Source organism: Amblyomma mixtum, chromosome 7 (assembly GCF_055824585.1).
Source record: "Amblyomma mixtum isolate Tamu chromosome 7, ASM5582458v1, whole genome shotgun sequence".
Lineage (NCBI taxonomy): Eukaryota > Metazoa > Arthropoda > Arachnida > Ixodida > Ixodidae > Amblyomma > Amblyomma mixtum.
Genome location: NC_143018.1, coordinates 18,070,609 through 18,092,635, shown reverse-complemented (window position 1 = coordinate 18,092,635; position 22,027 = coordinate 18,070,609). Strand labels below are relative to the sequence as shown.

Sequence of the window (22,027 nt, the reverse complement as noted above, 5' to 3'; positions counted from 1 at the left end):
AATTTCGCCTCCATTGAAATTCGACCGTTGCGGCCAGGATCGAATGCACACATATGTGTATGCTTTGTATTACTTACCGCATTTTCCCTCTGCTAGACAGAGATACAGCTATTTGATGAGAATTGTTCCTTGTTGACACAATACCTGATGATAGCTGACCAGGCACACTACGAAGTTGAGCCGGCATTTGCAAGCAGATTTCTGTGTTGCGGTTTCATCTGCTGCCATCTTTTACATGCGCTGCTCTCTATGACAAATACGTGTCTGCTTTAATCACCTGCTGACAATTTTATGCATCAGGATATAGATTTATTGATTTCACGTGGTGGTGTAGTGATGTGCGAGCAGTAGCCAGGTTGACCAGCTGCAGAATGTGGGTTGCTCGGGTAAAGCACAAGTTTTTAATCACCAGTGGTTCGTTTTCAATATCCATGTGGTCAGCTTTCTACAGATCGCATTTGAAGCACGAGATTTATTTCAAAAGTTATATACATGAAAATTGAATGCGATGGTAAACAGCATAAGGAGGCCCCAAGGTGAAAAACTGTCAGGGGGACCTCCTAAAAATAAGCATGAGGTAACAGACCAAAAAAGAACACTAACAAAAGGCAAACATCATATAAAATGCAGGTGGGTAGAGAACACATAAAGAGGTCAGTGTCACAGGTATGCTGTTTTAGAAAATGAACAGTACACATTTCATGCATGGGAATGTAACCATGAGAGCTACCAATTTAATATCTATTTCCATTAGTCAGAGGGCAGACAACATAGCAAAGGGCTGACTGTAGTATCTTTCTGCTGTTGGTGTCTGCCTAAACCAATGCAAAACATACATTTCATCATAGTCTATATGACGCTGACCCAAACGGCAGTGCGACACTGTCACATGCACTGAGAAATTCTGAACAATATGGACTTGTTTTCTGCAGAAGTTGTGAAAGCTGACTTGCCTGCTAAGCACAACTGCCTTGTTTTGCGATAGCTAGCATCCTTTAGCAGCACTTTTCTATGGCCTGCGCGATGATATATTTTTAGTATCCAAAATGATGCATCAAGCCTCTGATGACATACAGGCAGAAGTTTAATAAGCTCTCAATTTGCTAATCACAAAAAAAGGATCCTAACGAAGTGGCATACACATCTGTTGGACCTGTGACTCAACTCAGCTCACGATGATATGCTGATGCAACTGTCGCACCATGGTGCAGGGAACAACGCAGCCTAGCCTTATCTGGGGGGATCTCTACGGCTGGCAGGAAGCGTACTGCAATTGGAATTGCATGCGAGCCATACACCTAATGCTTGCAATAGGGGATATTCAAAATTTCGCAAGTGCACTTTCCCGCATAACAATGTTGCCCCTAACAAGATGGCCGACTTCGCTATAAAGTAACTACATGGGCTTCAGGACAGGAGCTAAAGGTGTGGATAGAATGTAAGAAACATATTTAGGAAGAATCAAACAAAAAACCAGTCTTTCCTGCTTTGTTTCAGCTGGAAACGCATGGTCCGCCATCTTGTTGGGGGCAACATTGTTATGCGGGAAAGCGCACTTGCGGAATTTTGAATATCCACTATTGTCCAAAAATTTTTTCCTGTGTGACACAGCACTAAGGCGGCAATGAAGTGGGAGGGCGTACTCAATGCCAGGAGAATTTCGCAACAATGTCAAAGTAAATGTGATGACTACCGCACTGATCTCACCTCTGTGATGACGCAAAAACTTGCGGCAATCGTGCTGTCTGAATATGCTCGGCAATGTTTTCCTGTGCCCAAAAAAAGAGTAAACTCCGGCTATTACGTACATACAAGCTGCAAAGCTTCCAGAGTCCCATAATACCCAAGAAAACACCTGCACTGTGGCACACTAGTCAGCATCAAATGGCCGTGCTGGAGAACACCCCTGGATTCGGGTCCACAATGATAGAAAATGTTTTCTGGATGTATGATGCAATCACGTGCTTGGGTGCGAAGAGCCTGGGGGTTAGGCAAGGGCAAATTTTAGCTTTCTAGCGGAAACAGCTGAAGCACTGCATTGGTTTTTAAATAAATTTGAATGGCGCAAGGGAACGAACACAGGAAGACAGAAAGACAGAAACAGTGCCTTGTCTTCCTGTGTTCCTGTGTCATCCTGTATTCGTTCGCTTGCGCCATTCAAATTCATTATGAACCAACTAGTCCAGCAGCAAGTAGTTCGGGTTTTGAAATTTTTAAGCAGAACATAACTGAAGCACATAAGTATCACAAATAACTGAGCGTAAGGGCAAATATTCATGTGAACTAAACAACACCACACATAATTTGCACGCTGAATGGAGGCTCTGAATACAAAGGATTTGTCACTGCATTCAAATGAACGCTCTTGAGAGCACATCAGTAAATCCACAATCTGTGATCAACCACAAAGTATACAGTATTATCTAAAGTGCCAATAAACCTGATAGCTCATTATTGTAGAGAACACCCAATGTGAATGAGATCTGGCTTTAATTAGTATATCTCATCACAACAGAGATGACAGCTTAAAGCGAAATGACAGAAACAAAAGCTGTATTCGCATCACAGAAACAGACCTCAAATATCACGTACTTAATGCTCCACAAAACAATATACCATTTATATCTAGTAGAGAAAATTTTTGAGAGCTAGTAATGCAGTAATGCAATAGGAGAACAGGCAGTTGACTTGGTAGAGCCCCAATTGAAATAGATTTCATACTGTGCGCTCACCCTCGCATCACGCAGGATGTGGAAGTCCCAGGAAAGGTGCGATGTAGCAACCATGGGATGCTAAGGCGTCGAATTAGGCTAGACTTGAAGAGGGAACAGAAGAAACTAGTCAGGCAGAAGCCTATCAACGAGTTAACAGTAAGAGGGAGAGAGTAGAGTTGTTCAGGATCTCACTGCAGAACAAATATTTGGCTTTAACCAAGAACGACAGCCTTGATGTTCAAGCAGTGAACGATAATCTCACAGCTATCATTACAGAGAGCACTAGAGGCAGGCAGTAGGATTGTTAGACAGGATACCAGCAAGTTCTCACGGGACAAGAAAGATCTGATTAAGAAACGCCAAAGCATGAACGCCTCTATCCCCACGAACAGAAAAGAACTGGCAGAGCTATCAAAGCTAATGAATAAGCACAAGGTAACTGCTATGAAGAAGCATGATATGGAGAGAATAAAGCATGCTCTAAAGAAAGGAGGAAACCTAAAAACGGTCAAGAGGAAACTAGGCATAAGCAAAAATCTGATGTATACATTCAGACAAAGAGGGCAATGTCACTTGCCAACACCATTCAGTTGTCCTGCCATTCTGTGCTTCCCTGTTATTACAGACTTTCTTTTTTAAGGCTGCTTCATACAGATGTGCACTTCTGGGGCTAATATTTTTGTAGATAGTATCAATTTTAACGACCGCACAGTTTTTACTCTTGGCCTATGTTGCTAACCTGTCTTGACTGGCGTCTAGTACTATGGCCACAGGGCTGTTGTCAAGTTACCGAGCGCAAATTTTAGCCCAGAGGACCATTCATAGTAGTCTTTGCAAACATTCTGAAACCAAAAACAATTGAACTGAATAAGCAATATGGATAAGATAGTTAAAGTAGCTGGAAAGCTCTACACAAATCTATACAGTGGTCGATGTAATCAGGACAATGAGAGAGGCAGTAATGCACAGCCTTTAAACAGCCCATCAGTAAAAAAAAGAGGAAGCAAAGAAAGCTTTAGGAGCAATGCAAAGGGGGAAAGCAGCTGGTGGGGATCAGGTAACAGCAGATCTGGTCTGGTCTATGAGGGTTTAACGTCCCAAAGCGACTCAGGCTATGAGGGACGCCGTAGTGAAGGGCTTCGGAAATTTCGACCACCTGGGGTTCTTAACGTGCACTGACATCACTCAGTACGCGGGCCTCTAGCATTTCACCTCCATCAAAATGCGATCACCGGAGCCGGGATAGAACCCGTGTCTTTTGGGTCAGCAGCCGAGTGCCATAACCACTGAAGCACCGCGGAGGCTGGTAACAGCAGATCTGTTGAAGGATCTGCTGTTGAAGGAATCTCGGAAGAATGCTAACGTTATCTTAACTAATAAAAAAGGGGATGCAAAGGCTTGAAAAATTTTCCGTTGCATTCAAGGTATTCACTAAGGTAATCGTCAACAGAATAAGGACAACCTTGCACTTTAATCAACCAAATGACCATAGGCTTTTATAAAGGCTACTCGACAACAGACTATATTACACTTTCAATCAGGTGATAAAGAAATGCACAGGATATAACCAACACCTATACATAGCCTTCACAGATGGCGAGAAAGCATTTGACTCCGCTTAAACCTCAGAAATCTTGCAGGCATTGCGGAATCAGGGTGCAGATAAGCCTTATTAGAAATATTGGAAGATATCTACAGGGTGTTTCACGTAACATGAACCAAGGATTTTAAAAATCCTTGCAGGAGCAGGACAAAACCCGGAGCAGGACAAAACCAAAGACATTGTTCCCCATCGTGTGGTATCCCTCAGAGTATTTTTTAAAAATTCAGCTTGATTCGGTAATTAGCTAAAATTAATTATGCAAATTTCTGATTATTCCCTTTAGGGTCAATTTACTTAAGTTGCATAGGGGCTTAAGAAAGAACCGATTCATTTTTCTGTAGCAATGTGCCTCATAGATGGTCCTTTTTCCCGGCATTCAAAGAAAGCTCATGGAATATGAAAAACATCACATGATTGCGCTCATGCGCTACCATATTCCAGCCTTCGCAGCCGTTTTGAACAAACAAAACGTGCACTCATCGTGCCCAAGTGAGCGGCAGCCACTCAGTTCGACAGACTGCAAAATGATAATAATTTTTAAGAATATGGAGTATACGAGGGGGTACCCAAAAGAAACCGGACTAAATTTTTTGGTCGGCAAATCTTCTGTGGCACCGCGTTTTGGCACTAGCAGCGCATAGAACGAACATTCCAGAGTCAGTAAGCCCAGTGCCGTCGTTGAAGGAGGTCAGACTAGTTTAGGCAGAGTTTTTGAGTGACGACTGTTTTGTGTGAATGTCGTTTTTGCAATGGCTGATTTTCGTGAACAGCGTGCGGCGGTGAAATTCTGGTTACTGCTCGGAAAAATTTGAATGGAAACTCTTGAAATATTAAGAAAGACGTACAAGGACGATGCTATGGGGACAACTGAAGTGTTCCTGAATCGAATCCTGAATCAAACCAACAATCATGCCAATGGAAAACTTCAAATTCACCTCGCCTCAAGAAAGCTCGTCAGGTGAAACCAAACATCAAAACAATGCTGATTTGTTTTTTCGACGTGAGAGAAGTTGTCTATTGAGAATTTGTTCAGCAGGGTCAGACAGTTAGCCAGGCTTTCTACTTGGATGTTTTGAAAAGATTGGGCAACAGTGTGCGGTGGAAGCGGCCAGATTTGTGGCGGTCGGGAGACTGGTTTTTTCATCATGGCAATGCCCCTGCTCACACAGCCCTGTCTCTACGACAATTTTGGGCCAAAAATGGCATGACCCCTATTCCTCAACCCTCATACTCTCCCGACCTTGCCCCGTGCTACTTTCTTTGTTTCCTAGAATGAAAAAATAGGTGAATGGAAAGCGTTTCGCTGATGTTGCTGAGGTGAAGAAAAAAACGACGGAGGCACTGTCAAGCATCACAAAAGATGAATTTAAACAATGTTTTGAAAAATGGAATGAAAGATTCGACAAGCGTATCATTGCAGGTGGGGAATACTTTGAAGGATATTGAAGGTCTGTGCTTAAAATGTGAACAAATAAGTTCAAACAAAAATAAGTCCGGTTTCTTTTGGGTACCCCCTCGTACCTTGAAATACACGACTTCACTGCTTTTCTTTCCTTTTTTTGTTTTCTTTATGCGACAGCTCAACAGAACCTACATCTGAATTCGCTGTCGATGGCCTGTTTGCCATTGATCGCAGATCACGGCACGCACTTGCCATGTTCAAGAAGAATGTGCTGAGGGATTTTCAAGACTTTGCTGTGAGTGGCGTCGGCCGCTCACTTCGAGGTGGTGAGTGCGCATGCTTCTTTCATTCAGGACCCACTTAGCAGCAGTACAATATGGTAGCGCAATTACGTGGCTTTTTTTTACATATTTCACAGGCTTTCTTTAAATGCTGGAAAAAAGGACCACAAAGAAGTTACGTTGATACCAAAAACTGGATGTGTTGCTTCGTAGCCCCCCTCTACAACTTAAACGCACGTGACCCTAAAGCGAATATTATAATTTTTCCATAATTAATCTAAGCTAATGAACTATTTAAGTGGAATTTTAAAAACAATCTGAGGAGTGCCACATGACAGGAAACAATATGACTTTGGTTTCATCCAGCTCTGGTGCGCCACTTTCTTGAAATCCTTGATTCAAGTTACGTGAAACACCCTGTATAACGGCTGTGCAGCCATCATAGTTCTCCATAAAGTTGGCAATAAAATTCAAACAAGAAAGGATGTCAGGCAGGGAGACACAAACTCTTTAATGCTATTCACTGCTTGTTTAGAGGATATTTCGAAAGTCATGGGATCGAAATAATCATATCCCTCCCGAGAAAAGTATACAACAGCTGTATTTTACCAGCACTCATCTACAGGGGAGAAATATGGAGGCTAACAAAAAGGGTTCAACTTTAATTCAAAACAATACAGCAAGCTGTGAAAAGGAAAATGATTGGCATAACGTTAAGGCAATCGGAGGAGGTCAGAGTGGGTCAGGGAACAAAGGTGAGTTAAAGACTTAATGATATAAATCAAGAAGAAGAAGAAATGGGCCTGGGAAGGTCATGTAATGCAGATGGTTGTTAAGGGTAACAGAGTGGATTCCAAGAGAAGGCAAGCATATCAGGGGCAGCATAATGTTAGGTGGGCGGATGAGATTAAGAAGTTTGCGGGGATACGGTGTCCACAGCTGGCACAGGACCGAGTTAAGTAAAGGGATATGGGAGAAGCATTTGTCCCGCAGTGGGTGCAGTCAGTCTGTTAATAATGATGACAACGAACGCAGATACTTGAGCAGTAGATTTTTCTCACCCTTTGTTAAACCAGCAAATAAATCCTAAAGCCTCCAACGTAAAGGAAGGATTATCATCCTGAACTGGGACTTTTATATCCTCTCATTTAAATTAACAGTCCCAGAATAAAAACACAGAAAGGACTTGAAAGGAGCAGGCTTCTTCTATGCTGTTACACAAATGAATAAAGCTGCAGTAATGGCAATTTGTGAATTCATCAACAGTTCCCCAAAGCCTAACGCACAAAGAATGCACAAATAAAATTAATGGGAGCACCTTCATTCATTTCCACGAAGTTCTTGATGGAGGCAGGGTGCAAAACTGCATTTGTTATAAATATTAGATATGCTGATATTGAAAGTCCATTACAAGCTGTTGAAAGTGTTTTAATGAAAAGAAGTGACGCCCTGATTTTATTTTAAATCACACAACATTAAGAGCCCAGTAGGCTGGTGTACCGCGTAGAGGAAATACCTATAGAGCAGCTGGGTGCCAATGAAATCTAAAAGGACATAAATGCTTCTTTAAGACAGGTTCGTCAAAATGAAAGAAAGTTTACAAATTTAACAAACTATCAATAATATAAGCAGGCAAGCAACACTTGCATTACGTTACATAGCTAGCATGTTTCTAGCTAGTGATAAACAACAGGATAGCTAGCAAAACATGCTACAGGGTCCGTCAAAAGTTCCAAGGCCACAGGGTTTGCTTTTGAGCAGCATAGTCGGGCTGTTGAGATACCCTTGAAGCTCAAAATACCTGTAGAGTATAGAAGAAGGATCGCTCTACCATCTGAGAACCTCGATAGCTCTATCGGAATCTTAAGTGCCAGGATATACCGATGAAAAGCGGACCATGTGGCCTGGGAACTTTTGACAGACCCTGTACCATTGGGTTTCATGGAACACTACAATCTCTTTTGTGCTTAAGTTCTTTGTGACGTCCCAAGTTGCACTTCTCGGAGAATTTTTTCAGGCACACGTCACACTGAAATGGCTTATCACCCTTGTGGGATCGCACGTGTCTCGCAAGCTGTGAATGTTGTGCAAAAACCATGGGACACAGCTGGCACCGATACGGCTTTTCACCCGTGTGGGTTCGGATGTGCAAAACCAGGGTGCTCCTTATCGCGAAGGCACTGCCACAGTAGTTGCAACGATACGGACGTTCACCTGTGTGGGTTCGCAGGTGTTCTATCAGGTTGCTATTGACAGCAAAGGCACTCGAACAGTAGTCACAACGGTACGGGCGTTCGCCAGTGTGAGTACGAAAATGTGCCTCAAGGGTCGCCTTCTGTGCAAAGCTGCTACCACAGTGGTCGCAACGATAAGGACGCTCGCCTGAGTGAGTACGCTGGTGTGCCTTCAGATGGGGCTTTTGTGCAAAGCTACTACCACAATGGTCACAGTGGTACGGGCGGTCGCCGGTATGGACTCTTAGATGTACGACTAGCTGGCTTCTTTTAGTGAATACCTTTTTGCAGTGGCTGCACTCATGCAGCTTCTTTTCTATCTGTTTATTCTGTTGGTTACCCATGCTGGCAAGAATGGATTCCATGCAGTGGCTCATGGGGTGCCTTTGATCAGGTGAATCTTGACCAGGAGGTGTGCCAGGTCCGCTCTGTGTGATGATCAAACCTGCGTTTTAAAGGCAGAATACTTTTACTAAAATGCAGGAACCAAAAATGCCAAGCTATGCTGAAGCTAGACATAAAAGAAGAATGTGCAAGACATACTCACTAACAGCTACCGGTATTTATCCAAAGTTATATTGAGTAGAATGGCTTTAAGAGAATTCAGATCTGAAGCGTGATATCACAACTGCTGATTCTGCAGGCAGCTGAAGAAAACATTAAAGTTTGCAGAAGTGTCATGATTTCCAACATTATTGGGCAGCTTTTTAACCTAGCCAAAGTCACTGTTATTGACCCATGCGCTTGTGATACTGGCTTTATGATAGACATCTTTTTCAGTTCACCTATGCGGGATTAATGGCCGCCGCAGTGGCTCAGCGGTTATGGTGCTCGACTGCTGACTCAAAAGACGCGGGTTCGATCCCGGCCGCGGCAGCTAGAATTTCGATGGAGGAGAAATTCTAGAGGCTTGTGTGCTGTGCGATGTCAGTGCACGTTAAAGAACCCCAGGTGGTCGAAACTTCCGGAGCCCTCCACTACGGCATCTGTCGTAGCCTCAGTCGCTTTGGGATGTTAAAACCCCCCATAAACCTATGCGGGATTAATAACCAATATGTGGCAGTCAGTGATGCTCAGCAAAACAACAGACTGTCACTTACAGCAGTCTTCCTGTAAGCTAAACTACCTTCATCCTGCTCACTGAATGGCAACCTTCAGAAAACTTCTGGAGAAAATATGCACATTCTAACCTGTTGAATTCTGTCCAGGAAGTACACCAAGCATGAAGTCCCTTATGCTCCAACCTGCATTTGATAGACAGATTCCATAAGACAAAGGACTCCACATGCCGTAGCTTACATGGTGTTATGTGCAAGAGAGAGTGAATGCAGAATGCGATCTCGTACAACAGCTGTACAAGATGAATAAGTGGGCGCAAACGTTACGAAGACACAGAAAGCGCTGTTCATCACGAGCAGCATCCAAGTAGCCCAACTTTCCATTCAGTAGCACCAGGTTGTGTAAATTCAGTATGTTGAGCTTAAAGAGAAGTCATTTCCAAAGGAAAAATATTTTACTTTGAATTCTGCGCACAAATGTGGAATACTATACTTTTAACAACACAGATTAGAAAAGCACTGCAATAGAGCCAACAGCCACTGCTTTCGTCAAGTGTACATGCATAATTACTGGCTTCTTGGGAAGGACTGTGTAAGTCTGCCTATGCAGGCTTAAAAAGTAGCGAGTTTAGTTATGCTTAGTGACACAACACATTGGTATTGCATTCATTTTTTTGTTATCCCTCTTACATCTTTCATACTGCGCACTAGAAAAAACTTTCAGAGTGGGAAAAAAATTGCCACAGCTTACTTGCAACCCAAATTTAAGCTGTACACGATCGTGGCCATATGTCCAGTATGGTGTTTCTACTACACTATCTCCAAGAGTGCAGTTAGGCAATACTGTATTTACTCATGTAAGACCTGCCCTAGGTGTAAAGCCCATACCCCCATTCTGGGATACCAAAATTGGGGGGGGAATAAGGAAACCAAAACCTTGACAACCCAGTTCCCCAACGCGCTACCCTCAAGCATATTCAAGGTGACTGGCATTTCCAACGAGATGGACAGCACGACTCTTGGAATGTGCTGATGAGGTGAGGTCATCATACAACAACGAAAGTGACAGCATTGTGGAATGGTCAACAAAAGTAATTGTAATACGTCACCAGCTGTTGCATTATTCTGCGCAGAAGTCGCAGCAACATTACAATTTGTAAAGGTATTTAATGATGCATGACCCTGACACTCCTGCTAGGCCAGCACCCAGGCAAAATTACAAAAAAGCGCGGATTTTACATGATTAAATCCAACAAATCCGGGACTGGCTTGTGCAACAGTGGATAGCATCAAAAAGCAGAGGTCAACAAAAACATTAAGCAAGGAATTTTTTTCAAAGAGCTTCACATTAAAATAAAAAATTGCTCAGCTTAAAGGCAATTCAGAGTCCATACCAGTATCTTAAATTGAAATCAATACATGATGAATTGCAGATGTGCAGAACAGCAATCAGTTTTGTGAAAGAAACTGAAAAAATAATAACTTATATGTCCAGGTATACCCATACAGCAAAATGTCGCTGTTTATTAAAGAAGCCTTAAAAAGTAACCACAGGTGTTAGGGTGTGGGTAAAATGCACAGAGCAATGAAAAATGTTTTGAAAGTGTCAGTAATGTTATAAGCAAGAAGAATAGAGGTAATTGACTTGTGACAAAACACAAGGAATCACAGAGTACTCTACAGCAACACCAACAAAATGCCTATGAACCAATCAACATCAGCAAAAAACACTACAGAGTAGAACTCATTACAAAATAATGACAGCAACAGTTTTGCAGAGTTCGAGTCCTCAGAAAGTTTCAAGCATAAGACAAAGCAAATAAAATTTAAAACAAATAAAAAATACAGCACCAAAGTGCCACAGTCACACTGAATGACTTCAGCAAGCATACATGCAAAGAAGTGAGACAAAGAATGAGATGTCAAACGCAGAGGCACCGATAGACTTATTCCAATGCACACAATTTTCTCCCCTGAGGTTTCAACTTTGAGTGAAATCACAGAAGAATAAGGAATAAAAGAAAGAATTCCATAAGTACAATTCTATTAAATGATGACAAACTGTCCAACACACTTCTCTTTCAGATGATGTCACACTTAGTCCTTCACAATAATCATCATTTCTCTTCAGAGATCTGGCTTGGACCTTTGAGCAACAGGTCAGGGTCTGACTCATCCAAATTTGTACTAAAAATTGAGTGCCATTTCTCAACCATAATTTTTTAATTGTGAATGATGTTCTGAAAACAATGCGTCTTTTTTTCAAGGGTGAGCACGAGCAGCCTAATTTTTTTCTTTTCATTTCTCAAAGTGACAAGGTGTAGATCACAACAGTATACAGGTTGAAGATTGCCATTTGATTGGTGTATGTTGCTCGGTGTGTTCTGTGTGTGCCACAAATCAAGTAGAAATCTCTTTCAGCACCAAATTTAAACTATTCAAGAGGCAGCTTTTTACCATATTAACACGCATGATTTTAGCTCCTTGTATTTTGTGCTCAAAAGCAAAACACACTACTAAGTTGCCGCCATTTATTCTCTCCTTCTCCCCTCCCCTTTTCTAACCTCTTCCCCCCCCCCCCCCTCCCCCTCTGCTTCAGACCATTTAGTGATGTACACCAGACTGCCAGTTGTCATCCTTGAGGAAAGAACACCATTATTTCTGAAGTGGGTTCAACAAACTAAATTTTTGTTTCGAGAATGACACCCTTATTCTTATTAGGTAAATGCCTGCAATTCAAGCAATTACATAAAAAAAATCTCCACCACACTTATTGCATAGACACAATTTTCAAGGTTATAGGCATGAAGCAATGGAGTCAGGGGAAGGCTGGCAGTTGTGGTTTTGTAGGTTTCTTCCCCTGGCACCTTCTGCACTTTGGCTTATCAATATTGGCCTGCAAAATAATGGAGAGCAAAGGAGAGTCACCACAAGAAAAACTCAAATGCCACCAGCATTGGTGCTTGCGTGTTTTTGTAAAATGACGATGCACAAAGCAGAAGCAACAAAACACAAAAAACACATCTGACTGCACACTGTCGTCTAGGTTCTTATAAAGGCATAAAATCCGAGTGCATAAGGGCAGGAAAAGACAACTCCAACTTGCATTGAGCAGCGAAATACAAGACTACATATTACAGAAAATTATGTTTCCTACATGTTAAAATACAATCTCACGTGTGGTATCTTTTAGATTGCTTTTCATTTTAGCCTGGCTGGTTTGGCTACTTAGCTTGGCACAACCCAACCAGATGGGCTCTCAAGCACTTAACTTTACATATTCGAATAGGTGAAAGTGCTTTTTAAAAGATACAAGCACAAAGGTAACAACCTATACAGATTGGAAGCAGTATATTGCTTTCGAAGATTCTTTCTCAATCAAGCTGTACTCTTTTTCCTCGTAATACTAGTTCTCATGACTGTGAATTAAATTAGAGCAGAGTAACAATGTACTTGGAAATTTCCAAACCCAACACTGCATTGTTTAATGAGCCTTTATATAATGCAGCAGGCATTACGGATCTCTCTGGAGAACAGATATTTCGCTGTAACAGAGGGCGATGAATTTAGTGTTAGTAGGTTAATGACAACCTCACAAATATCATTACACAGTGCGTAATAGAAGTACAAGGTAGTTGGTTAGACAGGATACTAGTAAGCTCTCTCAGAAAACAAAAGACCTGATTAAGAAACACCAAATCATGAAAGCATCTAACCTCATAGATAGGATATAGATGGCAGGATTGTCAAAGCTAATCAATAAGTGTAAGGTAAATGACATAAGTAAAACATGGAGAGGATTGAGAAGGCTGTAAACAAAAGAGGTAGCCTAAACGTAGACAAGGGGAAATTAGTCATCGGCCAAGAGAAAAGCAGGGCAATGCCATTACGGATATAGATAAGATAAACTTTAAATAGCCACAGAATTCTACACAGATCTCTCCAGTAGTCGAAACAACCAGGGTGGTAATTATGAAGTCAGTGGTATGGAAAAAAATTGGTGCTGCCATCAGTAACGATTGAGGAAGTAGAGAAAGCTTATAAAGGCAATGCAAACAGGGAAAGTCGCTGGTGAAGATAGGGTAACTGCAGGTCTGTTGAAGGATAGTGGGGACAACATGATAGGAAAACTAGCAACCCTGCATATGCAGTACCTCTCGAGTTTAAGCATAATGGAATCTTGAAAGAATGCTAACATCATCTTATATCATAATAAGGGGGATGTCAAGGACGTGAGAAATTACAAACCGATCAGCTTGCTGTCCGTTGTTTACAAGGTATTTACTAAGGTAATTGTCAATAAATTAGGTCAACCTCAGACTTCAAGTCGACCGAAGGAATAGGCTAGCTTTCAGAAAGGCTCCTTGACAATGCACCATATTCACAGCATCAACCAAGTGATGATGAAGTGTACAGAATATAATCAACCTCTCTTGGGAGTCTTCACAGACCACGAGAAAGCACAGTACTCAGTCGAAACCTCAGTAGTTATGCAGGCACTGCATAACCAGAGTGTAAATGAGGCATGCGGCAGCTGATGAAATGCAGCAGCACAAGTAAACAAGAACAGAAACACAGAGTACCGCTAACTTGTTCAAACCTAAGTCTTGCTCGAACATTTGTTAAGGTTCTGGAAAATATCTACTGCAGTTGCATAGCTACAATACTTCTTCACAGGTAAAGTGATAAAATAGCAATCTGGAAGGATGCATGGCAGGGAAACACAATTCCTCTAATAAAAGTCACTGCATGTTTACAGGACTTATTTAGAGAAGAGGATTGGGAAGAATTAAAAGCTAATGGAGAATACCTTAGCAATCTCCAATTTGTTAATGACATTGCCTCGACAAGCAACTCAGAGGCCAAGTTTCAAAGCAAGAATGAGGACCGAAAAATTAAGAAATATGAAGAATTATAAAGTAATGTTCGACATTCTCAGAAAGAACCAACAGTTCACAATAGGCAGCAAAGCAAGGAAAGCAGTAAGGGAATAGATTTACTTGGGTCAAGTAGTGACTGCAGATCCAGACAATGGGAGTGAAATAACAAGGAGAATAAGACTGAGGTGGGGTGCATTTGGCAGGCACTTTCGGGTAATGAATAGCAGTTTGCCAACACCGCTGCAGAGGACAGAATATAACAGCTATATCTCAGCAGTACTCACCTGCAAGGGGGAAACATGGAGGCAAACAAAAACAGTTGAGCTTAAATTGACGACAGCATGGAGAGCTGTGGAAAGGAGAACAATAGGTGCAATGCTAATAGGCAGGGAAAGAGAACTCAGGGAAGAAATGCGAGTTAGATATCTTAGTCGAAATCACGAATAAGAAACGGGCATGGGCAAGGCATGTGGTGCAAAGGGATGATAACTAATGATCCCTGAAGGATATGGAGTAGATTTGAAGAGCGGGCAAGCAGTAGGGGACAAGAGATGGTCAGGTGGTGGATGAGATTATGCAGTTTGTGGGATATGGGGCACAAGACAGGGTTAACTGGAGGAAATGGAAGAGGCCTTCAACTGCAATGAGCCTAGTTAGGCTGATGATAACGATGAATGGCACATGTACGTTTGAAAAGCATCTGGTTGTGCTCATGGCTCAATGCATGTGCAAGCACCAGACAGTACTACTACTGGGTATGCTAATTTGCAAGCTTTGAACAGTAAGACACTCAGAATGTAAGCTTGGAAACAGCTCGAAAGGTTGACCTTGAGAGCCTGTAGCCCCTGGCCCACAATGGCATCTGTAATATCAAGCAGAGTAAGAGAAAATATTTACGCAAAAAAACCTAAATCCTACGAATGAAAGTGTCTATGTGTTCTGTGGATTAAACAAACATAATCTGGTAGCCCAGTGTTGATTTCACTGGGCAGATTAGTTAACCTCTACAGCCTGAGTAATGAGTGCTATTTGTGAAACACCAGCAATTATTAAGATTAAAAAAATGGACTGGGTAATAGACAGAAATGACGTTGTGACTGATGCAGGATATACTTCATCACAGTATGAAATATGCTGTTTTGGCAGGTTTCACACAATAAAGCGAACGGGACGGTCCCACACACAGCGAAGAACACCGGATGGCGTTGGGTCTTGAAAGTTTCCTCAGCGCCATGGCAGCACTGCCTTGTCACCACAGTGGCACACATCTAAAAAAGAGGCACGATCCTCTGGTCTCAGCACAGCGAACACCACACAGGCTGGTTTATCGCCACAGCCCTGTCACCGCACAGTGAGCTTGAGTTGGTCATGATCTACCACTGGGTCCCGGGCATCCCAAGCGGATGGCTGCGTTTCATTTTTGTTGCCTCTTGCAGCGGTGGAATTGTGGTTTGAGCGGTTTGTAGCGTGACGCACCTCTTCTACGCTATTATAGACGTGCTGCTGGGGCTTCGGTTCGTTGTCCTGAGTCGTGCTCATTGCCGGGGTTCATAGCATAAAGGAAGTGAGAACATCCGCCTAGACATTCACGATTCTGTTGTGAAAATCACCGTCGGTTCTAAATTTACCGCGACTAGGAAGCACGTCTAGAATGTGCCATCATTGTTACGTTTAACTTACGTTTGGCTACGTTCCCTTCCAAAAACAAAAACCTATTGACGACCGTTCGCGATCCTGCCAATGCTACTGCCTCCTCAGCTGATCGATAGGAATCTCGCATTGGTGCTGCAGTTCCTGTTTACATCTGAATTGTTTTAGAAACATATTTTTTATTTGTGTTAATATTTATCTTGAAAGATAAAAACTTTTACTTTGCAAGCTTACTTAAGGAAAAATTTCCTTCCTCCAAGCTGTATGCAAAAAGTCCCAGTGGTCCCGTTCAACGTTGGTCCTAGTAGCACTCAGTCACTCAGTATCCTTCTACCGGCGCTTACGGATGGCGGCGCCATCTGGAAGCGGCCAATAAAAGCTCCCGCTCAATATCACATATGCTCCCATGAACGTGGCCAGAGCTTCTGTTACCATTTAATTTGTCACTAAGATGGTTATATCAATGGACCTTCTTAATGCATTTGTTTCACTGATTTAGTTGTCAGGCGGTAGTGCGTTTGTCAACAAACTCGAATTTTTAAAGTTTGCAATGGTTTGCAGCTTGAACAGAGTTCACATTATTGTCCACGGGCGTCACCGCAATGCGTCAGTCGTTGATCAGTCGGAGAAGATTTTTGTTTGTTTGTTTAAGGAGCGTCTTCGTTTGAAGCTAAAGGCGCGGCTAGTGGTTCGATTTAGAACGGGTGCTCATAGAGAAACATACTTGCGTAAGTTTGTTTCTCTATGGGGTGCTTGCGTACATGGCTGGTACATGGTGCATGGGCGGTAGTTAAACCGTGGTGTATGGAAGCTGGCAGAGGGATTAGCAGAGGGCTTTGCTTAGGTATTTTCGCGGGCTTTTACGTTAGGTGGTCGACCGGACGATGGGTTGACAAGCCAGGAAAGCCAGTGAGGACGGGAGCCAGTACAGTGCGAGTAGTGCAAGCGTTGGTGTCATCTGGACGAGACGAACATCGAAGGCTGTGTAAGAGATTTGAGGAGGCCGCTCGGACGATGTAAGGAGAATGAACAACATTAAGGAACTCGAACAGACCTAATTGTGCTGAAGATGGAGCGAGAGAGGCGGACTGAGCGAGAACAATGGCTAGATAGACTCGGGTTAGGGTGAATGGAGAGGTGTAAAGACGGCGGAACTTTCTTTACGCTGCCCGCAGCCCTCTTGCGCACCGATGCCGCTAGAGGAGAACGTGGCGCTGCCGCTAGCGGCGCGATATAAGCTCAGCCCATGGCTCAGCCCGTCTCAGCCGCACCGGATGCACTCGCCTGGTATCAAGCCTGGTATAAACACAGCTAGTTCAGCCGCTGGGCTCCTTCTCATATTGCACGTCTTGGACGTCATCACATCGAACGGTGCCATCAGCAAAGGTAAAGGCAGAAGCTCGGGCAGGTTGGTACAACTTTCTAAGCAAAAATATTTCGCTCCTGGCGGATTAAACTTGAGCTGCTAATCAGCGCCTTGTGTGTCATTTTCTTCCTTCGTCCAGTGTTTTGCGCTGTTTACCTTCCTTGAGAGAGGAAAAGGGAAAGATGAAAAGTCTCGCGCTCACATGCGCATGCGCCGCCCACTGTGCAAGACACAACACTTTTAACATCGGCGGAATATCAGCATCTGAAATATTCCTGGAGCAGGAAAATTTGTCCATCTCGGCATCTAGAAGTATCTCTGACGAGGTTGAGCTGCCGCATCCCTCCTCTAAATTTCTATCTGCACAGATCTGGTTTGGCGTTATCTCCCCTCTGTGCATTTTGCCGTGAGCCTGAATCTATCAATCATTTTTGGCTCCATTGTCGTCGTTTCACCTCTTTGAGAAGAAGACTGCTGGAGTTGTCCTTACAGCAACTTGGCCTTAGTTTGAGCAGCCCACACTTTCATTGGGTGCCACCACGCTTGGGTTCAGCCACAGGTCTGTTTGTGACGCTGTTCAAAATTTCTTGCTGGAATCTCATCGACTGCCTTGCTAAAGCTTTCAGTATTTTCTTTTTATGCTTCATTATTTTTCGAAGTAATCTCTCTCTTTTCTCTCTCTCACTCTCTCTCCAATCCAAACTCCTATATATATATATATATATAGGAGTTTGGATTGGAGAGACGGATTGGATTGGAGATATATATATATATATATATATATATATATATATATATATATATATATATATATATATATATATGAAAGAAGCCAACAGCCACAGAAACCAAGGGGCACAGGGAATTTTTAATTTATTTACTTATTTTGTGGTGCTGATCAATTTAGAATACTACTGAATATGTTATCACTTAAAGCTAATTGATTAGAAAAGCAGTGGTTGTTTTTTTTTTCTGCTTTTCTAATCAATTAGCTTCTAATCAACGAGCCCCTCATACCCCTTCCCTTGTTTGCTTAATTGCTTAGCGAGGGCCTCGGTTCTGGCAGCCCGACCCACATGGAGCGGTTTTCTCGCGGAAAACCTGCGTACGGCCGCCCGGCGGCGGCCGCTTGGCCGCCGGCGGCCGTTCGCCGCCGACCAAGCAGTGCTAGATACGTTCGCCCGGCGGTCAGCCGCTCACCGGAAGCGGCGAATGCGAGCTGTCAGCGCGGACCAATGAGGGCGCTCTCTTCCCGCATCTAGCTTCCGCCCGCGCGCGGCGACAAACATGGCGGCGCCTTTCGAAGCCGGACCCCTCGCTTTGGACTGAATTCTCGTTGTTGCTGCCTTTTTCACTGCGTTCACTGGCCGTAAATGGAGCACCGGTCTTTCGCTTCGTCTCGCCTTGCCTATAATAAAACTTATAAGTGATAAATTTGCCTTATTTTTTTATTTAGAGTGACGATTCTCCCACTTCTAGGCTTAAGAGGAGAGCCGGTTTGTTTACAATAATGATTCCTGTCCCGAGAACCAGATGGCGCTACTATAGGCTGAGTCTATTTTTGCGTCTCTGCTAGCAGCAGCTGCCGGTGGCTCGGCGCGCAGGGTGAAACCGAGTGGGGGTGGAGTGGAGAGAGGAGATAGCATATGCTGAACTAAAAAGTGAGAATGCGCCCTCCAATAAACAATGGCTTTAGAGTAAGCTTACAAATCTTTTTTTTTGTTTTTGTCGGCAGCGGTTTGGCGGCAGCCGCCCGTTTTCCGCCTCTTGTGGTGCGGCACAGCGGCGGTGCGTCCGCGTTCCGCCGCGCCGCTCAAAATCCGCAGCGCAAGTTCGCTCCATGTGGGTCGCCCTGTTCTCACGCAGATTCCACCCTCTCCGTTCGATGACGTTTTATGTCACACCTGCGGCAACTCAAGACGTTCTATGTCCGCCGCTTATGAACGTGGGTGGCGCTGATGAACACTCTCAAGGTTAGGTTACTTGTAAACATAAATACCCCCGAAAGGAGAAGATTTGACAGCCGTCGCCGTAGCTCAGAGGTAGAGCACCGGACGCGTAATTCGGAGGTCGTGGGTTCGGATCCCACCGGCGGCAATGGTTGTTTTTTCTGCTGCTTTTCTAATCAATTAGCTTTAAGCGATAACATATTCAGTAGTATTCTAAATTGATCAGCACCACAAAATAAGTAAATAAATTAAATATTCCCTGTGCCCCTTGGTTTCTGTGGCTGTTGGCTTCTTTCATATTTATAACGAGCCCCTCATGCCCCTTCCCTTATATATATTTTAAATATATATTAAAAAAATTTTTTTCCATCCTCTTCCTGCCCTTCTTGTGGTAGACTCCCCCTGTGTTCCTCCCCCGTGTGCTTTCCTTTTGCCTTTACTACGCACAGGTGAATACCAACCTTTACCTCCCGATTCTTGGCCGATCCCCCAGTGTGGGTATGTGCCATTCTGTCAAAGGCTACAACAACAACAACCAGGTTTGATTTCAGCGCGTGGCTGTTAGCTGTAAAGGAACAAAGCGGCCCGATATCCAGCAAAGCGGACTTGGTCTTTCGAGGAGGGACTGTTTGTGGTTTTTTGTTTTATGTTTTTAAAGTGACTACCTTATATCGCGCGCGTCAGCAATAAACCTCAGTTGCGAGTAAGCGCTTGTCTGCGTCGTTTACTGTCCATCCCTTGTGTTCCCTGCGCGCTATTTTTTACATCATGACCCGATATCCTTTTCGCAAGAACTGGTTGCCATCGAGCGATGTGGACGCCGCGGCTCAACCGTATTCCAGAACTCCTCAACGAAACGTCGGTCACCATCGAAGGGAAGGTTTACTCGTTCGACTCTGTCGACACCTGCTACCCGGACAGTGATGAAATCTCAGGCTGCATCGTCGACGTGTACACCTTCGACCCCGTCTCGTACCGGTGGGAAAGGATACAGACTCGGTCACTTCCCGAAGCTGAGCCGATTAACATCATGGGCCGCAGCGTTGTAGCCTACGGCCACTGCGTCTACATGTGGGGCGGACAGCACATCAGCCCAGAGGTTACCGGCCTCTACCGCATCGATACCGATGCCATGACATGGAGCCGTCCGGAGGTAAGGGGTGAAGTACCGAGTGCTGATGTTAACCACTCGGCGTGCGTGCTTGGTCACCGGATGTACATTTTTGGTGGATTACACAGAGATTCATCGAATTTTGTACGTTTTCTGGACCTGGAGACCCTAGAGTGGCATCGTGTCCCGACCAGCCGACAGGCCCCCCTCGGGCGCTACTGCCACACGGCGACCGCCATTGGAACCCGCATGTACATTTGGGGTGGCAACGCAGAATTCTCACGACCCGACGATCCTTATGACAATTGCTTATATTATCTGGAAACGACCACTGCGACGTATACGTGCGCCCACAAGTGCAAGGCGTGGCCCCGGAGGGACGCGAGTGTCACTCTGCGTTCGTCTACGAGAGACAGCTGTATATCTTCGGTCGCTACAACAAAATGCTGAACACCTACTTTGGAGATATGCACAAGTATGACGTTGAAAAGTCGTGCTGGACTAAAGTGACGCCATTTGGATCAGGCCCGTCTGTGAGGCACAAGCCCGGCTGCTGTGTGCTTGGAAAGAGGGTGTTGGTCTTCGGAGGCTTCGGGCCTCCACCCAGCCTTGAGGAGGAAGATCACCTCGAGGACATTTCTGAGGCGGAAGAGGAGCTGACGGATCTGCACGTGTTGCACTTAGCACCGACGCTGCAGAACTTGTGTATGCTTGCTGTCATCGATGCAGGTCTGGATATGGGCGAATTACCAGGACTGATTACAAACGAGATGAACACCATCAAATCAGGACAATCTTAATCGCTAGGTTGGTGTTGCACGTCAGCGTGATGGAGCGCCTTGGGCAGAGCCACATGTGGCGGTGCGTTGGCTAACTTCAGTGTCCTTAAGCGTCGCGAGGTGCTGCAGGCATACAGGCGGCTGGAGCTTATCCCGTACTACTCTACGGCGTTTCTTTCGGCGTGTAGCAGAGCGCCCTCTAGGGGTGGAACAACAGTGAGCCTTTGTATGCATCGAGAAGACAGGCTTGTAGTTCTGTTTGGTTGTCGCCCGGTAGCCGTGCTGTGTCAGGACGCTCTGCATGTGCGGTCCTAAGGAAGGAAATCAGCCACGCTGTTAGCGCGCAGTGTTAAAAGTGGCAGCACATATGACACTGCGCTTTTTGAGTGTGCAGTATGTAAGAACGTGTACATATGTGATATTAGCTCAACGGTGGTGGTGATACGAGCGGCAAAGCGTTTAATCCCGGCGTCCAAATCATGCAGGTTGGCACTATTTCCGAGAAAGCTTTTTTCTTTAAAATTTTGTGCACATCATCGTTCCTGTGCTTGCTGCTGCTGCATGTTTCTAACCGCTTTTCTTCCTGAGTTGCTGTGTTTGCGAATACATTTCTTCTATGTAATATTCCGATGTGGTTTTACTTTGTTACGAGGTGCTTCTGAAGAATACTGTTTTTCAGAAGCTGCGAATGCGATTATTGATCTTATCTTAGCCCCGGAATTGCCATGACTGAGTCACTTTTTAACGCTTTAGATGGCAAGAGGAAAAAATTAGTCAGTGGCTGAGCTCTGGTTACGCCTGGATACACAAGCGAAAAACTTCAGTTGTGCTTGGTTTGACGGCCGTAAACCTACTGCCTGTACGGAGGCGGAGGAGGAGACGAAAATCGGCGCAGCTAAAACTGCCCGCAGGAATGCGTAGAGGAGGGTTGCCGGCTGCGACGCGGGCAACACGCGGCTGCAACGAAAGGTCGCACGGCAGGGAGGAGAAGAGCGCCCGC

The 22,027-nt window shown here is 44.3% G+C and overlaps 1 protein-coding gene across 1 annotated transcript; it reads right to left on the bottom strand.

The window, feature by feature from the left end:
- Positions 1 to 452: 452 nt before the first annotated feature.
- On the bottom strand, positions 453 to 15,908 carry LOC149335128 (uncharacterized). The gene is made up of 3 exons (XM_089551800.1): positions 15,853 to 15,908; positions 9,425 to 9,478; positions 453 to 8,679 (listed from the first exon to the last, which is right to left on the bottom strand). The coding sequence occupies exons 2-3, from the start codon at positions 9,456 to 9,458 to the stop codon at positions 7,940 to 7,942; spliced, it is 774 nt and encodes a 257-aa protein (XP_089407926.1). The 5' UTR covers positions 9,459 to 9,478; positions 15,853 to 15,908; the 3' UTR covers positions 453 to 7,939.
- Positions 15,909 to 22,027: the final 6,119 nt, after the last annotated feature.

What these genes read in the sequence shown, in the direction of transcription:
- LOC149335128 (XM_089551800.1), bottom strand. Translation starts at nt 9,458, where the DNA reads ATGCTTGGTGTACTTCCTGGACAGAATTCAACAG. An exon ending in TCCTGGACAGAATTCAACAG is followed by an intron (nt 8,680 to 9,424) that starts GTTAGAATGTGC and finishes TTTAAAACGCAG; the next exon opens with GTTTGATCATCACACAGAGC.